Source organism: Abrus precatorius, unplaced genomic scaffold, assembly GCF_003935025.1.
Source record: "Abrus precatorius isolate BTA unplaced genomic scaffold, Abrus_2018 Scaffold6, whole genome shotgun sequence".
Classification (NCBI taxonomy): domain Eukaryota; kingdom Viridiplantae; phylum Streptophyta; class Magnoliopsida; order Fabales; family Fabaceae; genus Abrus; species Abrus precatorius.
The window spans coordinates 16220689-16238575 of record NW_020874406.1 but is presented as its reverse complement, the minus strand read 5'-3'; the positions used below and the strand labels follow the sequence as shown (position 1 = coordinate 16238575).

The 17887-nt window shown below is 37.6% G+C and overlaps 3 protein-coding genes across 4 annotated transcripts; 1 reads left to right on the top strand and 2 right to left on the bottom strand.

The window, feature by feature from the left end:
* The first annotated feature begins 1324 nt into the window (after nt 1-1324).
* Nucleotides 1325-10143, top strand: LOC113868393. 2 transcript variants are annotated; one of them, XM_027503902.1, is made up of 7 exons: nt 1325-6522; nt 6606-6853; nt 6929-7046; nt 7308-7506; nt 7644-7979; nt 8094-8791; nt 9033-10143. In XM_027503902.1, exons 1-7 carry the CDS (start codon nt 1702-1704, stop codon nt 9546-9548), a joined length of 6936 nt encoding a protein of 2311 aa, XP_027359703.1. In that variant the 5' UTR covers nt 1325-1701; the 3' UTR covers nt 9549-10143. The 2 variants fall into 2 exon arrangements, with proteins under 2 accessions (XP_027359703.1, XP_027359702.1); XM_027503901.1 differs by having other exon boundaries at nt 8082-8791; nt 9033-10107.
* A 365-nt stretch (nt 10144-10508) lies between these two features.
* Nucleotides 10509-13409, bottom strand: LOC113869441 (caltractin). The gene is made up of 7 exons (XM_027505762.1): nt 13298-13409; nt 12884-13007; nt 12745-12781; nt 12630-12657; nt 12148-12300; nt 11980-12082; nt 10509-10755 (listed from the first exon to the last, which is right to left on the bottom strand). Exons 1-7 carry the CDS (start codon nt 13298-13300, stop codon nt 10691-10693), a joined length of 513 nt encoding a protein of 170 aa, XP_027361563.1. The 5' UTR covers nt 13301-13409; the 3' UTR covers nt 10509-10690.
* Nucleotides 13410-14982: 1573 nt separating this feature from the next.
* LOC113869091 (heat shock factor protein HSF24-like) lies at nt 14983-17511 on the bottom strand. Its single transcript, XM_027505234.1, has 2 exons — nt 16823-17511; nt 14983-15929 (listed from the first exon to the last, which is right to left on the bottom strand). The coding sequence occupies exons 1-2, from the start codon at nt 17024-17026 to the stop codon at nt 15291-15293; spliced, it is 843 nt and encodes a 280-aa protein (XP_027361035.1). The 5' UTR covers nt 17027-17511; the 3' UTR covers nt 14983-15290.
* Between the last annotated feature and the right edge of the window lie 376 nt (nt 17512-17887).

Below are 17887 nucleotides of genomic sequence, written 5' to 3'. Positions count from 1 at the left end.
TGTCTTTATCTCTTTCCAATAAGACACTAACTAAAATCAAACATAACATACGTATTTCTATGTCTCTGTTTTAGTGTCTCTGTCTCTAAACTAAATACTATCAAATGGATGAGGTGGATCACATAAGCCAATAGCTAATTGGATAGCCATTGTCAAGTTTAATTTCAAAGAATTTTCAAATTTAAGGTTATTTATTAAATAAATTATGTCAATTTTAAGAGACAAAAATTATTCAAAAGAGTTAAAATTAACAACCTAGATTGAGTTAGGTTTAGTTGATTTTATTATTTGTAGCTTTAACATAAAAAAATAAATAAATTTGACCAACGATGGATTATATCAAGTTGGGTATTCGGAACTTGAAAACAGAAAGTTAATGGCTTAAAATTATTCTACAAATGCATCTGTTACGTAACAACAACGAGGTCATCCGCAGATATGTAAAAGTGAGTTTTAATTCCATTATTTGTCTCAACCTACCTGAAATTGTGAGCATATTAAGCTATAAAAATGACTCGCAAAGAATGTGCATTTTTTAAAAAAAATCCAACTCACCTAATTAAATGTGATAAGTTGTGTTTAACTGTTGCCATTTTTATTTTTTGTGATTTTCAAAGTTTGATAATTGAAAACAGTCAAAATATGAGTAGTATTAACTAATTAGACTATGGTGATTTGAAATTGACAAGAAAAAATAAAAAAATTCACATAAACAAACTAAAATTTGTAATTATATTGTTATCAAAAAATAAATTTATGTAGACTTAAAACGAGATACAGTAATCATATAGAGATTTTTTAACAAGACTAAGTTTACTTCAGATAAGCTTACATAAATACTGATAAGAAAATAGAGTAAAATAACTAAAATATTTTTATTAAGTAAAGCTAATTTATGCATTCTATATTTCAAAAAGTTAATTAGTTTTTTAAACAATAAAAGAGTATAAATTAATTTTAATTTATAAAAAATTCGAGTTATTTTATTTATTTATTTATTAATTTTTAAATACTTATTAAAAATAATATAATTGATTATATCACAATTTTTAATTTTTTAAAAATTAAAATGAAAATATTTGTATATTCTTATATAGTAAAAAATTAATAGTGAAATATTTTATATCTATATTTTTATTTAATTTTGATATAAATATTTTTTAACACGTATTTAAAGATATAAAAATTATTAAAGATTACAATATCAATGTTATTGTGCATTTATTTAATATCTTAAATCTTATAATGTTAAATGAAATTTGATTATATATTTTGTGATCTGCTCGTTATATAAAGGGTGTCCGGAGTGGTGACAAGCATAAATGGGAAGAGAACATGAAGACAAGAAAATCATTCCCAAGGAAGCAGTAGTTGTTGAGCGCATTAATTATACTATATGATATGATTCACTCCTCTTCTCGTATTGTTACACTTCAGAGTAGCAATTAGCAAAACCCTCTTCCTCTCCCTCTCCCTCTCCCTCTCCCTCTTCATTCAACCCTTTCCCTATACACACACCAACAACAATTCACAGGTACGCTTCCATTGCCCTCGCTATTCCATTTCTCACAAACGCAGTGACTAGGGTTCTTCCCCATTCAGATCCACCAATAATTCTATTCCCCACTCCAACAGAAATCAATTCGTTAGGGTTTTCATGCTTTGGCGGGAATCAACGTCCACCGAACCATTCACCCTGCGATGGCCAACCCTCCCGGCGCAGGGACCAAATTTGGGTCCGTGAATCTCAACAAAGCGTACGGGCAGGGACAGCAACATGGATCGGGTCGAACCCGTGGAGGAGGCGGTGCCATGGTGGTACTGTCGAGACCTCGGAGTTCGCAAAAGGTTGGGCCCAAGCTTTCTGTTCCACCCCCCTTGAATCTCCCTTCCTTGCGCAAAGAGCATGAAAAATTCGATTCCTTAGGATCCGGTGGCGGAGCCACCGTAGGAGGTGGCGGTTCCGGAAGTGGTTCTAGACCTTCCTCCTCTGGTATGGGGTGGACCAAGCCAGCCACAGCCACACTTACTTTGCAAGACAAAGAACCAATGGATTCTGTTGATGGGTTTAGCAGTGTGTATGTGCCACCCTCAACTCGATCCGGTGTGGTGGGACCCACAGCGCTAGAGAAAGCTGCGGTGTTAAGAGGCGAGGATTTTCCCTCGTTGCGTGCCACTTTGTCTTCTGCTTCTGGTGTATCCCATAAGCCTAAGGAAAATTTGAATCAGAAGGAGAAACATTTAGGTGGTGACAGTTTATACAGGGAGCAGAAGGATGGTTCTCGAGTGAGTTCCCTTGTTGATGTGAACTCTAACTTCAAGCTTTCCCGTGGTGGAGTTTGCAATGGGCTGAGTGAAAATGGCAATGAAACCCGAACTATTTATGGCAGTTCTCGAGCAATTGAGCAGGGTGGGGGGAGGCAAGAGGGATATTTCCCGGGTCCTCTGCCTCTGGTTAAGTTGAGCCCGAGGTCTGATTGGGCTGATGATGAGCGTGATACAAGTCACGGTTTGATGGAGCGAAACAAAGAGAGCAGAGGGTTTTCAAAGACTGAAGCTTATTGGGATAGAGATTTTGATGTGCCCAGGGTTAGTGTTTTGCTACATAAGCCTGCCCAAAGTTTTGACAAGCGGGTACTAAGGGACAATGATACTGGAAAAGTTTCTTCTGGTGAAGTTTCTAGACTGGACCCCTGTGTCAGAACAGCCAATAAAGAGGGGCGTGAAGGGCATTATTGGAGGAATCCATCTTTTTCAAAAAATGATTTTGGGATTCAAGATGCAAGAAATGAAAGAAATGGTGTTGGCCCTTGTTTGAATAGAGAAACAGGGAAGGATAACGAATATACCCCATCTCCTGTCCGAGACAATTATCAGGATGATCCTGGAAAGAGGGATAAGGGGTATGGTCAGGGAGGGAAACCTACTTGGCATAACTCAGCAGAATCATATGGTGGTCGAGGTCCTGAACAACATGCTCGGGATAGATTTGTTAGTAGTGATAAATACCACAGAAATAGAGTTGATTCTGTCCAGAATTTAGTGTCAAAATCCTCATTTTCTGTTGGTGGCAAAAGGCTTCCTGTTAATGATCCTCTGGTTAGTTTTGGAAGAGAAAAACGTACTTTACCTATGAGTGAGAAGGCTTTCTTGGAGGACCCATTTACAAAAGATTTTGGAACTTCTGGTTTTGATGGAAGGGATCTCCTTTCAGTTGGTCTTGTGGTCAAGAAGAAGAAGGATGTATTAAAGCAGACTGATTTCCATGATCCTATTAGGGAGTCGTTTGAGGCTGAGCTTGAAAGAGTTCAGAGGATGCAAGAGCAAGAGCGGCAGCGAATCATTGAAGAACAGGATAGGGCATTGGAATTAGCTCGCAGAGAAGAAGAGGAAAGACTAAGGCAAGCTAGAGAACAGGAAGAGAGGCAGAGGAGGTTGGAAGAAGAAGCAAATGAGGCAGCATGGCAAGCAGAGCAAGAGCGAATTGAAGCTTTGATGAAGGCTGAAGAGCAGAGATTAGCAAGAGAAGAAGAGAAACAAAGGATCCTTTTGGAAGAAGAGAGGAGGAAACAAGCTGCTAAACAAAAACTTTTAGAATTGGAGCAAAAGATTGCAATGAGGCAGGCTGAAGCAGCCAAAGGTGGTAATTATAATTCTTCAGCTGTTGAGGAGAAGATGCCAGGGTTAGTCAAGGAAAGAGATACATCCAGGGCTACTGATGTGGGTGATTGGGATGATAGTGAAAGAATGGTTGAAAAAATAATGACCTCATCATCTTATGATTCATCAAGTTTGAATAGGCCATTGGAGATAGGCTCTAGGCCTCATTTTTCCAAGGATATTTCTTCCACCTTTGTTGATAGAGGAAAACCAGCTAATTCATGGAGAAGAGATGTTAATGAGAATGGGAGTAGATCAGCTCTCCATCTACAATATCAGGAAAATGGTCACAACAGTGATAGTCCTTGTAGAGATTCATCAATTATCAGAAAGCCATTTAGAAGGAAAGAGTATTATGCTGGTGCTGGATTGATGTCTTCAAGGACTTATTGTAAAGGAGGTGTTTCAGATTCTCATTGCAGCAAGAATACAGAGATTGATTCTGATTTTCATGAAAATTTTGTTGAAAGACTTCATGATGGTTGGCCGCGGAGCCATTTCCATGGCAATCCATTTCGTCAGTTCCCTGAGCACTCTTATCCAAATTCTGAATCAGATGGCCCTTACGCCTTGGGAAGATCACGGTATTCTGTAAGACAGCCTCGGGTTCTTCCCCCTCCGTTACTAGCTTCTGGGCACAAAGCGTACGGAAATGGAACTGATCATCCTGGTCCTTCTGCCTTTCTAGAAAATGAGGTACAATATAATCAGGCAGCAAACCGTGAATCTACCATGCCATCTGGTTTTGACAACAGGTTTTGTGGACAACCTGAAGTTGTGGATACCCTGCAGTCCACCACTGAGAACAAGGACCATGAAGTTGAGACCACGCCTAGGTGTGATTATCAATCTTCACTTTCTGTTTCAAGCCCCCCTAGTTCTCCAACCCATATCTCTCGTGATGATTTAGATGAATCTGGAAATTCTGAAGAAGACAAAAGTGGCACCCTCTCTGCTCCAGAGAATGAATCTGCTGAGGTATCTGCTAGAGCTCGGAATGAAAATGTAGATTCTTCTTCATTTGTTGAATCCACTGTTGTTGTTGTTGATGATGATGAATGGACCACTGAGAATATAGAGCAGTTCCAGGAACACGAAGAATATGATGAAGATGAAGATTATCAAGAAGGAGATGATAATATTGACCTCAACCAAGAGTTTGAAGATATGTGTTCAGAGGAGAATGGATTGTCCCATATGATGGATAACCTAGTACTAGGATTTGATGAGGGTGTTCAGGTTGGGTTGCCCAATGAGGAGTTTGAAAGAACATCAAAAGATGAAGAAACTTTGTTTATGGCACAACAGGCCTCTATCAAGACTCTAGAAGAACATGTATCTTTTGAAAATGATGGCAAAGCCCTTCAACCTGATGATGATTCCGCTGCAGTGAATCATAATACTAGTGTGTTTCAGGAATCAGAAAAGCCAACTCAAGAGTTGGTCATTCAACACATCAATACACACTCATCATTATCATCTCAGAGTTTAGGTAATGTGGATGCTTCTAAAAATGTCCTGTCCACTCATAATAGTATACCAACTTCAGGTACTCATTTTCCTTATTCATCTATGGGTCAAAATCCTATGTCTAATGTAGCTGCTGCTCCAAATCAAGCTGAGCTACCCATTAAGCTTCAATTTGGTCTTTTCTCTGGCCCATCTTTGATACCATCTCCAGTACCAGCCATACAGATTGGATCTATACGGATGCCACTTCCTCTGCATGCACAGGTTGGTTCACCCCTCTCTCACGTTCACCCATCACAGCCCCCTTTGTTTCAATTTGGCCAGCTAAGGTATACATCTCCCATATCACAAGGGATCATGCCTATGGGTCCTCAATCGATGTCATTTGTTCAGCATAATATTCCATCTGATTACTCTTTTAATCATAAGCCTGGAGGTCACATGCCAGTTCACAGTGGTTCAGGTACTTCTGATTGCTTTATTAAAAATGGGATGAGGCCTTGTTCTGTTGATAATCAACCAGGTTATTCAAGGCATTTATCCCAAGGTTCACGACCAAGTGAGAATGCAGAAAATGTGGATGTTATAAAACATGGTGTCACTGGGACTGCTACAGGTTTCCAAGTGGACAAACAGGGGAGCCAAATTTTTGTTGGGAAGAACAGCACCACAGCATTCAATGCTAATAAATCAGAAGGCCTGAATCATGCCAGAGATGCATCACTTCATTCAATTTCAGAAGAGAAGGATGTTATGGAGTCAAAGCCACAATTTCCAGTACCTGGTGGTAGAGGAAAGAAATATATCTTTACCGTGAAAACACCTGGCTCAAGATCGTCAGGTTCCCTCAGAGTCAACCGTGCAGACTCCAGACGGCTTTTGAGGAAGCCCCGTTGGAACAATCAACACACTGAGTTTCGAGTTCGTGATAGTGATGACAAGAGACAGTCTTCTAGTTTGGTTTTGTCTGATCAGTTTGGATCAGATAATAAATCAAATATTAGTGGAAGGGGAACAGGCATATGTGGAAGGACTCGACCTAGGAAGACTTTGGCTAATAAACTGGGTAAACAGACAGTAGAGTCAGCTACAGAAAATTTCCAGCAAATAGATTCTGGAAGTAGAGCTGCAAAGATAACTGACGGAAAAGAGTCAATAAATAGTCTGAGCATCTCACATTCTGGACATAGTAATCATAAAAGGAACTTGTGTTCTGAGGAAGGTGTTGATGCTCCATTGCAAAGTGGAATTATATGTGTGTTTGAGCAACCTGGAATTGAAGCTCCTAGTGATGAAGATGACTTCATAGAAGTCAGGTCAAAGAGGCAAATGCTAAATGATCGGCGTGAACAGAGGGAGAAAGAGATCAAGGCCAAGTGTCGGGTTGCAAAGGTTTAAATTATTTTCAATTCCTATACATTCTTGTTACCATATTTTGTATAGAATCTTTCTTAATCACATTTATTTAATACTAGATGCAACGAAAACCCTGTTCTAATTTGCAAAATGCTGTGGCCATAGCCAATTCTAGCAAAGAATGGTTGTCTACTGAAGTAGCAACCGGTGATCACCCTCATCTGGTTGCTGCTGGGGGGCATGGAATCACAAAGGTTGATGTCTCATCTAGATTTAGTTCAAGTGTATCATCCCAACTACTAGCTCCTATTGGCACACCTCCTTTGAAAATTGATGCTCAACCTGATTTAACATCTCTGACAAACAGGTACTTGCTTTCTTGTAAGGTTTCATGTTGCCATTGTTGTGAAAAAACATCAATGTCATCTTTCCATTTCTATAGGTCACTCCAGATATCGGGTGGTGGAAAGGGCTGTGAACCTGGTGTGTTATTTGAGAGCAATAAGGTTGATAATGTTCAAGCACTGGGCTCCTGGGGTAATGTGCCAATTAGTCAACAGGTTTGAACCTCCTGCCCCAAAAAAACAGCTAGAGCCAATAGTGGTTTGCATTAAAATGAGGTTCTTGAAAGTGTTCTGATTTACTTCTCCCTGTTATAGTTTGAATTTTCAGATGTATTGACTTCATGTGTACACTCTCTAGTTGAAGTTTACAATAGCCCTTGCATATTTTGTCATCTTGAAGCTTGATTTATCGGACCAGCTGCATAACTATTTTATTCCTTGTTTTATTTGAAATTCTTAAGCACATTTTTATTGCAGGTCATGGCCCTCACGCAGACACAACTCGACGAGGCTATGAAACCTCAAGAATTTGATTCACAGGCTTCTATTGGAGATCTGGCAAGTGCTGTTAAGGAGCCCAGCTTGCCTTCCTTATCCATTTTGACAAAGGAAAAAGCATTCACTTCTACATCCAGCCCAATTAATTCCTTGCTTGCCGGGGAGAAAATTCAATTTGGTGAGCACATAAATTTATATGTAATTTTTAAGTAAAATTTTATATTATAGATTGAGATGAAATTTTGTTGCAGTATGAAGTAATATTTCTTTATATTCAGTGATTTACTGATGGAGGGTATTTAATTGTGTGTTTAGGGGCAGTGACAACGCCAACTGTTCTTCCTTTCAGCAATCGTCCAATGTCTCATGGCATTGGCCCCTCTCAGTCATCTCGATCGGACATGCAAATATCCCACAACCTAGATGGATCTAGTAATGATTGCAATCTTTTCTTTGATGAAAAGAAGCACATCAATGAGTCCTGTGGTCAGCTAGAAGATTGTGAAGCTGAAGCCGAAGCAGCTGCTTCAGCTGTTGCTGCTGCTGCCATTAGTAGTGATGAGATTGTTGGAAATGGATTAGGTACTTGTGCTGTCTCAGTTTCAGATGCTAAAAGTTTTGTAGCTGCCGGTATTGATGGTATAACAGCAGGTGAGTCTTTTTCCTCACAAACAAGCTTTTATTTCTCTTCTGGGCTTACGCCAATATAACTTAGATCAATCAAGATTCTGGATCTATATTAATTTGTACTAGTTACTATGGCAGGAGTATCTAGTGAACAACAATTAGATATTCAATCCAGATCCAAGGAGCCTCTCAGTGTATCTCTTCCAATAGATCTTTCTCTTGAGACTCCTCCAATTTCACTATGGCCACCCATACCAAATCAACAAAATTCCTCCAACCAAATAGTCTCGCATTTCCCTGGCGGCACTTCTCATTTTCCTTTCTATGAAATGGGTCCTATGATGGGTGGTCCCGTCTTTGCTTTTGGACCACATGATGAGTCTGCATCTACAGCACAATCGCAGCCTCTAAAATGTACTACGTCGGCATCAAGGCCAATTGGAAGCTGGCATCAGTGTCATGCTGGTGTAGATTCCTTTTATGGTCCTCCAACGGGATTTGCTGGGCCCTTTATCACTCCTCCTGGAGGAATCCCAGGAGTCCAGGGGCCGCCACCCATGGTTGTTTACAACCATTTTGCACCTGTTGGACAATTTGGACAAGTTGGCTTGAGTCTCATGGGCACCACCTATATCCCACCAGGAAAGCAGCCTGATTGGAAGCACAACCCCCCATCTTCTGCCACAGGGGCTGGTGAAGTGGATATGAATATGAATATGGCATCTTCACAGCGAAATGCTCCTAACATGCCCTCTCCAATTCAACATCTTGCTCCAGGTTCACCACTTCTGCCAATGGCTTCTCCTCTGCCCATGTTTGATGTCTCTCCTTTCCAGGTAAAGTTTTGATGTGTCTTGGGGTTTTAACTACGCATATACTGAAACTTCTGTTTTGTTGCATTGCGCTGTGCAGCAAATATATAATTCTTGTAAGGAATTGTCTTTTTAGTTATTTATTGTTCAACTTGTGCAAAAAGATAATGAAAACAAACCATCGATGCATGTGCTTTATTTTAGCTGTTTAGCTATGTAAATTTTGTTATTGTATTTAACAATGGTGTGAAATTTATGATGCCAGTCTACTGAGATGTCAGTACAAGCACGATGGCCACATGTTCATAGTTCTCAGGTGCCATCCATTCCTCAGTCAATGCCATCGCACCAAGGAGTACATACTTCTCAGTATAGCAACGGACCTGTTGACCCGCCATTAAATGTCAATAGGTTTACTGCCTCTCAAACTTCGACTTCTGATGTGAATGTTAACCATTTGCCGGATGAACTTGGATTAGTTGATCATTCAAACTCCACTGCTGCCAAGTTGTCAGCACATAGCATCGTCAGCAATACTCCACAGCAAAACAGTGTACCTACTCAGCAGCAGCATGATCAGTCATCTGGATATACTACTAATTATCAGAAAGGAGGCAGCATTTCGCTGAGAAACAGTTCTGGGGGTGAATGGTCCCACCGTAGAATGGGATTCCAAGGAAGAAAACAATCTCTGGGCGCAGATAAGAGCTTGTCCTCCTCAAAGGTTAAACAAATTTATGTGGCTAAACAGACTCTTAGTGGGGCATCAACAGTGTCATGAGAGGATTTGACAAAGAAAGACCGAAGGCTAAAATAATTTGGTCCGTGGTAGAAATGAAGTTTTGAATAGCTTTCTATATTTTGGGTAGGGAAGGTAGAGTTACGATTGGGATTTTTGTTGGCTACATACATCCAGATTGTATACCGTATACCTTGCTGCGCTGGTCTTCCTGATGAAGGGTACGAAGTGTGATGGAAGCAGTTCTGTGCATAACCTGGGAACTGGGGATTTATTTTGGTATTTTGCCCCATGGTATTTTGAAATGGGGTATCAATCAGAGGGCTGCGTCTTTCGTTTTCTCGTGATGCTTTGGAGCCAGCCAGTATTTATTTGGGGGTGTTGGTGTATCGAGATCAGTGGTTCCAGACCAAAAATAAAAATCAGTGGTTGTCCTCGACTCCAAGTATATTTATTCTTTTCATTATTAAAAGGAAAGAGTATCATCAGTTTTGAGAAATGTCACTTTTCTTTATGAATATTTTTTTCATTCGCCTTTGAAATTTAATTACAAATGACAATTCTGCGAATAATTTCAAAGACAATAATATAGTTGATTCGTAACAAATAATACTTACTCTTTTTTGAGTATTTAAATTAGTACCTTTTAAGTACAATTATATTAGTTATGAACAAAATTATTTATGCCAATCACTGATAAATTTTTTTATCCACTGCATGAGGTTCAATCTCTCTAATCAACCCGTTAAAATTATTTTATTAAGCTAGTTGACGTTATTCAGAGTTGATAACTTCCAGTAGCTTTAATTGCAATAAAAACTTATTTCATTGTAAGCCTTTTAAATACAGTAATGCATGATTTTGATGTCAGTGAGTGTAGGCATTATTTTTTAAAAAAATTATAAAAATTAAATTTTGAATAAATTATATAACAATTGTTACTCTGAAAATATTTGGGGGTTGATTGAGGATGCACTGCCCAACTGTTCCCATTTGGTACAAATGTGAAAAATGAGTCGGAACACCGAAATTTGGCCACACGTCAATGTTATTCATATGCAATACAGAATATTAGCATTGGGGTCATTCATTAAATTTGCACAATAGCGAGTACAACTTCATTTTTTCCCTGTACTAGTAGTCCAGCCAAACAAAAGATTGTTAACTACCCCAAGTAAATATTACTAGTAACTGAAGCTAGTTCTGTTCATCATCCTGATAAACTCCTCTGGACTAACCTCCCGATCATCTGCACATTTTAAGGCCAAAAATCAGATATCTCACATTCATAGGGAAAAATTACAAAGAGGAAAAGCAAAAGAGAAAATGCAACCCCCCCCCCCCCCAACCGGGGGGGCAAAAAGAAGAGAAAAAATAACTAGCATCAGAATGAATTAATGTTGCTTCGTAGCCTATTATAATTGAATTACCAGCTGTTAATGACTAAACCTCTATTATAGAAAGCTTTAAACTGTGTTTCACAGAAGGCAATGTTTTCTTCCTTTTGCTTTTAAGACCTCAGGCTGGGTTATTTTCATTTCTGTGGTAGCATAAATTATACACAAACAGGTAATAAACCTATGCTATGTCTAACGTGTAAGCAAATAAGGCTAGATCACTAAATCTACAATTCAAAAAGAATGGCAAACATTTTACTGTTCCTTTACCCTTTATTTTACAGAATTTGTCATCCATCAGACATGAGAACATAATACATTGACCTCCCCTGAGAATAATGAACCCAACGTAAAAACCCTATCTTCCAAAAAGTACTCTCAAAAATGTTAAATTTTTATTGAGCAGTATTCCCATTTAACTTTTCCAAACACATATACCACTTTGTATAATATTTTTGGTAAACCTCAGGGAGATTAGTGTAACAGAGGCAGAATGACAAACTTCTCATTTTCAGTAAATCACGTGTACGATTTAGTGAGCTCTTATCGTGAAATTTCAAAAATAAGTAAATGAGAGATGATTGCAAACTTTTTCTTTATAATCTTTCTTACCTTCATATTCTCCTTTAACTTTATTTTTCATTGCTCACATATGTATGCACCTGGTGTGCTCAAGCTAAATATATTATCTGGAACTCTTTTTGTTTTGTAAAGGGGAAAGGGAGCCAATAAAGGTTATCATTCCAATTAAACAATATTACAAAGGCTAAGCACATCACTATTTCCCACACATTAGCTTTGCTAACATGGAAAAATACAGAAAGCAACCTTAAAGCATATATTTGTGGTACTTAATTATGATCAATGGTACATATACTTCAAATGCAGAAAACTGCCAATTAGAAGTTCAAAGTAAAGACAATATTTTTTTCATATACAAACAACATTATGTCAGCATAATCTTAAGCACACACATCCACACCCAATTAACCAAAGAATACAAATCAGCAATGTGAGAAGTAAAAGTTCTTCCATAAAATTAGAGAGTTGTCAAGGATATGTTTGGGATAACTTACTATCTTGGTCTGCTTCATCAACCATCTCCTGGATCTCTCTTTCTGTGAAATTTTGACCTAGCTCTTTTGCAATGCGCTTGATGTCTGCTACAGATATCTTTCCCTGAATTGACCACAGGCAATAAGAATCAATAAGTACAGGTGAAATATAGCAGTGAATAACCTTACGTTTTTATCTTGATCAATAATATGGAAAGCTTTCATGAGCTCCTCCTTAGTGTCCCTTTCTCCTATTTTGGCAGTCATCATGTACTCAAATTCATCATAATCAATTGCTCCACTGCCATCCTTGTCCACATCCGCTATCATTTGATTGATTTGCTGAGATGACACAACAGGTTATTTATTAGAGATGCAAACAGAACTCTAACAAGAAGAATAGAATCAGGAAATCCTGGACAATTTGTACAAAAATCACTGCAATGCTAGAATCAGATGTCATTACAAGCAATCAACTCCCTAACCCAGAAAAAGTATAAGAACAACCACAGGTCCACGGGTAAATGTTAAAACAATAAAAGACGAGGAAAGCTCTCCCTCAACAACAGCCACACAGAGGAAATCATTGAAATTAGTAACTTTCAAAACTTCATTCATTATTCAATCATAAGAAAATTGAATGTATGTGAGTACTGGTATGCAGATAATACCTCTTCTGTCATCTCAAAGCCAAGAGCCCTGTCAATATAAGATATGTGTTACATAAAGAACATAGCCAAATAATATGTCAAACATTTTAAGCCTGTGAATGACAGACAACAATACCTCATGGCAACATTCAGCTCCTTGGCATCAATAGTACCTACAAATCATCGAGAGCATTAATTTAAAAAATAATAATAAAAACAAAAACTGTTCGATCATAGTGTTATTTTGATGGTAAAGTAAAGTGTATATAAAAAACCTGAGCCATCGGTGTCGAATAATTCAAAAGCTTCCCTAATCTCTTGCTTCTTCTGCTGCGTCAAATGATGGCGTCCTTTTGGTTTATTGTTGTACCTCCTAGAATCCCCTCTATACAGAGATGACTGAATAGGAAATTGCATCAGTTAATGATTTTTTTCATTGTTTGGTTCTCAACCCTAAATTTGATAAGCAAACCAAGAGGATGCCACTAACTTAAACAGATATATGAAAAGAAGAAGTGAAAATCGGCAAAAAATTGTAAATGCTAAACTACGACTAATGATTGTTATCGATTTCATTAAAATAAATAAATAAATAAAGCGCAACAGACGAAAGAGGAGCAATTGAATTGAATTGTGAATGAGGTTAAGTGAATAAAGAAATAGATAGATTAACAAAGAAATGATGCTACCATCGTCGTTTGAGGACTGAAGACAACACCACGATTTCAATTGGAACGACGAACAAGGTCACAAAATCTCCCTCTGCACTTTCCGGTAATTCAACGAATGTTCTACAACTGCATTTCAGGTTGCGCGTTTTCCTTTTTTATTTTAATGGAATCAGACACAGTTTGGGCCATACAATCTTTCGGCCCAACAATGATTGCCACTTTTATATCCCTACCCATCACATCAAATCTTTGTCATTTTTCAATGTAATGGGCCTCCGTTGATATAAATTCTGCAAAAACATAATGAATTTAACTTTTTGCCCTCTGATGAAGGACCAAAACTAGACAAAAAGACGAATGACCAAAAACTATCATTTGACGGAAAAAATTATGTCGGATTTACAATCTAGTAAGATGGAGGAATCTCAAATAAGATAATATGAAAAAGGTCAATTTCACTTCACTTATCTATTTATTTTGAGAGTGAATAGTGGCAGAAATTAACTAACTTTGGTGGGACCCACTAAATTATATTTCCGTCCTGTTGTGCAATAAAATGGAGCACGGATTGGAAAACTTTATTCATCTTTTTTGCTTTATTTATTTTTATTGTTAATTGTTTTTATAGCTAATGAAGTTACAGTCACGATCTTAAATATATGTATTCATCAGAAATCAACTTTTTAATTATGTATTCTGGAAGTGAAATCAATTTTACCAGCAAAAGTACTTAAAAAAATTAAACGTATTTTTATTAATAACGTAACTAGTTATATATCTTTTCTTCTTTATTACGGCACTGGCTTAACAGGGTGAAGGGGAAGCACTAAGAAGCTACATGTGATAGCGAGGATAAAGAAATTCTTATTCCCTAAATAAGATATTCATCGTTGGATGTATTGGATCTAAATTCTTGGGTGAGTCATGTGGTGAAACCTACCCCCATCTAACGATGGATATCCTCTTAGAATCTAAGTTAATGCAATAAAAGCATAAAGTAAAGGAAACAAAACAATGACGTTGAATTATGTCATGCCGTAGCTTCATTCATTGGCAATTTCGGACAACTTTGCTGGCATTGGACGTCCTGTTCGCTACTTATTCGAGAAAATCCGATGCTATTGCATGCGCATAATTTCATATACATATCGACTTGTGACAGCGGTACTTAGCTCAAAAGCTATTTTCTCGCACGATACATCAATTTATTAACTAATAATCGAAGACAAATTTATAAACAAAGACACAAGATCTGCTAAAATCCCACTACCTAAAATGCTAATGTGGTAAGCATATAATCATCATTATCATAAAACGTTCAGAGCAAGATCAAGACCTATGTAAGTGTTTTTACATAATCAATAATGGTAGAAAAGTATTACAGGATCTTAAAAGAAAAAATACATCACGGTTAAAAAAATAACCTGTTTTACGTCTTTTTAAATATATATATATATATATATATATATATATATATAACTGCTAACTCTATTAATAAACAGTTATTTAAAATTACTTTTTATTTATTTAATTATAATTTAGTTCTTAATAATTTAATTAATTACTTATCGGTCTCTAGATAAGTCACATGCTCCTCAATAGATGTTTACAGCTTCAGAAAGAGAAAAAATAATAATAAACATAATTAATAGTGTGATATAATATAAATAAATAACAAATGTTAAATAAGTGATCTTCAAATGAAACAGAATACTGTCAAATAACCACTATATTCATTGACATAAAAAGCCACACGTTGATCATCATCAGTATCTGCTTTTCCAATATCAGTATACATAGAAACATTGACCTACATTAAAAATTACACAGCGTGGGTATGTGGAGGAAGAAGAGGTTAGCTAGCGTATCTGGTCTTTTCACCCAACCACGATTATCGCATAGCCTTTTCCTTTTCCTTTTGCATTAGCCTCTTTTGCCTTTAATTGCGTTTAAAAAAGAAAATTGCTAAATGGATTACGACTACGTGGCGAGTTAAGGACCTTAATATTGTTCAGTTGCAAACCTTGCTGCTCTTCATGATGACATTTACGGCACCAAAGTCAACAACGGTCTTGGACTCCTTAACGCCAGGCCCACCAAAGCCCATTGGGTCTTCGCGGGCCCTCTTTTGGTTGTTTCTTTTGTCTGGAGAATTCTCCTCTTTTAACCAAACACCGAACAGTTTCAAACTCTCTCCTCCACCTTCACCTACCGCGTTTTGGTTACATCCACCACTTCCTTGCCGCATGATGCGTTCGATTTGATCGGGACCCACATTCAGACGCTCCCTCAGAAACGCTATTAATTCATCGCACTGTTTCCTCGCACGTGCCAGCTCACAGCTCAGCGTTTCGTTGTCCTTCTTCAGTTTCTCGTTCTCGCTCGATAGTTGATTAGGGGCTGTCGTTTCCACTGATCCCGGGTTCTTCGAACCGGAGGACGAGGTAGAGGTAGAGGTGGACCCCACGTCATCGGCGCCGGATTTTGATGGAGAGTTACCGTCGGCAACGGATTTTCCCGGTTCCGGCGGTTGTGGTGACTGTTGAGGCAAGGCCTTGCGGCGTCTGATTTCGGAGAGCAGCTCCTTCTGGCCTCGCTTGAAATATTCGTTTGCGAATTCCCATTTGTCTGGCACGATCTTTCGGAATCCCTGCAAAGTCAAAAACGTCGAATTTATTTCCAATAATAATGATAATTTAATTTTTGACCTTTTTTTCTCCTTTCCCTTTTCGCCGAAAAATTTGAACCCTCTTTGGGTTCTTATTTGCAATAATAAAAACTACTGAAAAATAATAAAAGTTGATAAAAATGAGCGTAACGATTTTTGGAACTTAAAAACACAAATCGGAGAACCAGACAGATAAATGTTTGCTTAGAAACAGCGAGAATAAATTGAAAATTATTGATATAAAAAAAATTCTCTCTTTTTCTTCCTGTTCACGAAGATACCCATTTGCATGGTTTAATATAAAATAGATAAATAAATAATTTTTTATTTTCTTTCATCAATTTCAAATTGTTTTCTTCTGCTTATCATTTTCTTTTCATTCATCTCTCCCGATCCAAAAAAGGCGTGAAACACTTCTTATCTGAACGCCTCATTATCCCTGACACACTTGTTTTTCCTCCTTATCCGTTCTACTTACGATCTAGACAAACAAAAAATTGTAAAAAAGAGTACCTTAAGTTGAACAAAAATATTTTCAAGTAAGGAAAAAAATAGAATTAAAAGGGAAGTGAAAAAAATAGGCATTGATAGTTGATTTCACACTTTCATTGTCTATTACTACTCTTTTATCGCATGAGAGTTTTAATTTCTCCAAAAGACGTAATAATCAATTTAAAAGTTCCATCAAACCATTGAATTAATTCATAATTGTAATCTAATTATTTCAATAAAGATATGTATCATAATATTTTTTTTATATACTATGACCCTAGAAATTCAAGCTAGCACGGAAATCAACCAAATCAAGCAGAGTAAATAAATAGAAAGAGAGTAAGCGATTACGAAGTAAAAAGCAGTGGAAAAGGAAAACATACATAGGTGTTAAGCTGGCGCACGAAACTGGAGAAATTATTGTGCTTAAAATAATTAGGAAGCAAATCCTTAGCAAAATCTGCATGTTTCCACACCACAAAAGTGTTGCCACTCTCACTCCACGATATCACCTCATCCGTCCCCGGATCATCCACCAACTGATACGTCTTCGTCAAAAACGGCGCCGGCACCGATCGTTGGGACATTTCTTCCCGATTTGCCCTTTACAATTCTTTTCTTATTACTATTAACCCCCTTCCCCAACAAAAAAAAAAGAACAACCTTTTTGTTCAATCCGATGTAAATACTTCTAACTTCTATGGGAAAAAAAAAAAGGAAAGAAAAAATAGTGAAAGAAGAAGCTTAATTAGGGGGAACAACTAAAAAGGAGGAGAGCGGTTAAGAACTCCCAACCCCAGCAATATAATCCAAAAAGGAAGAAGGGAGAGTTAACCAATAACGTATTGGGTTTCACGTTTGAATGCATATGGATCCACGATTTCTTAAACGTTACTGGTTGATCTACGTTTAGTGGGTTTGTAATATGTCTCGAAACAGACGCTGAATTATTGGAAGGATTTGTGAGACGATCAGAATCCATGGTTCCAACCCTCGAAATGAATTTGGGTGACAACTACCATTACTCCCCACACAAAAGGAAAGGGCAATGAGTGATATTATTCCCCTCATGGATTCTTGAACGGTACTCTTTTATAACAACAATATTCCAACCCCAAGGGACGTGCGTGGGTTCTAGAATTTTTGAGAAGCACTAACATCCAATGTCAATTTGGACCAAACTAAACCCAATCCACACGGACGCAATTACAATTTCACGCCCCAATGGCACTTTAGTTTAGATAACACAGTGGATAGCGACAGGGAAGGCGAGAGAATTACACACGCTTTTCGCAAGGGTCGTGGTCGGCTTTTTCCCCTATGAATTTATCACAAATTTTCTAAACCGAAGCTTCTATTACATTTCCCCTTTGAAAAACATTTTATTTGTTTTGCTTATTTTTTATGATGCATAAGACAGTGCGTTTTACTTTATTTTAATGGACGGA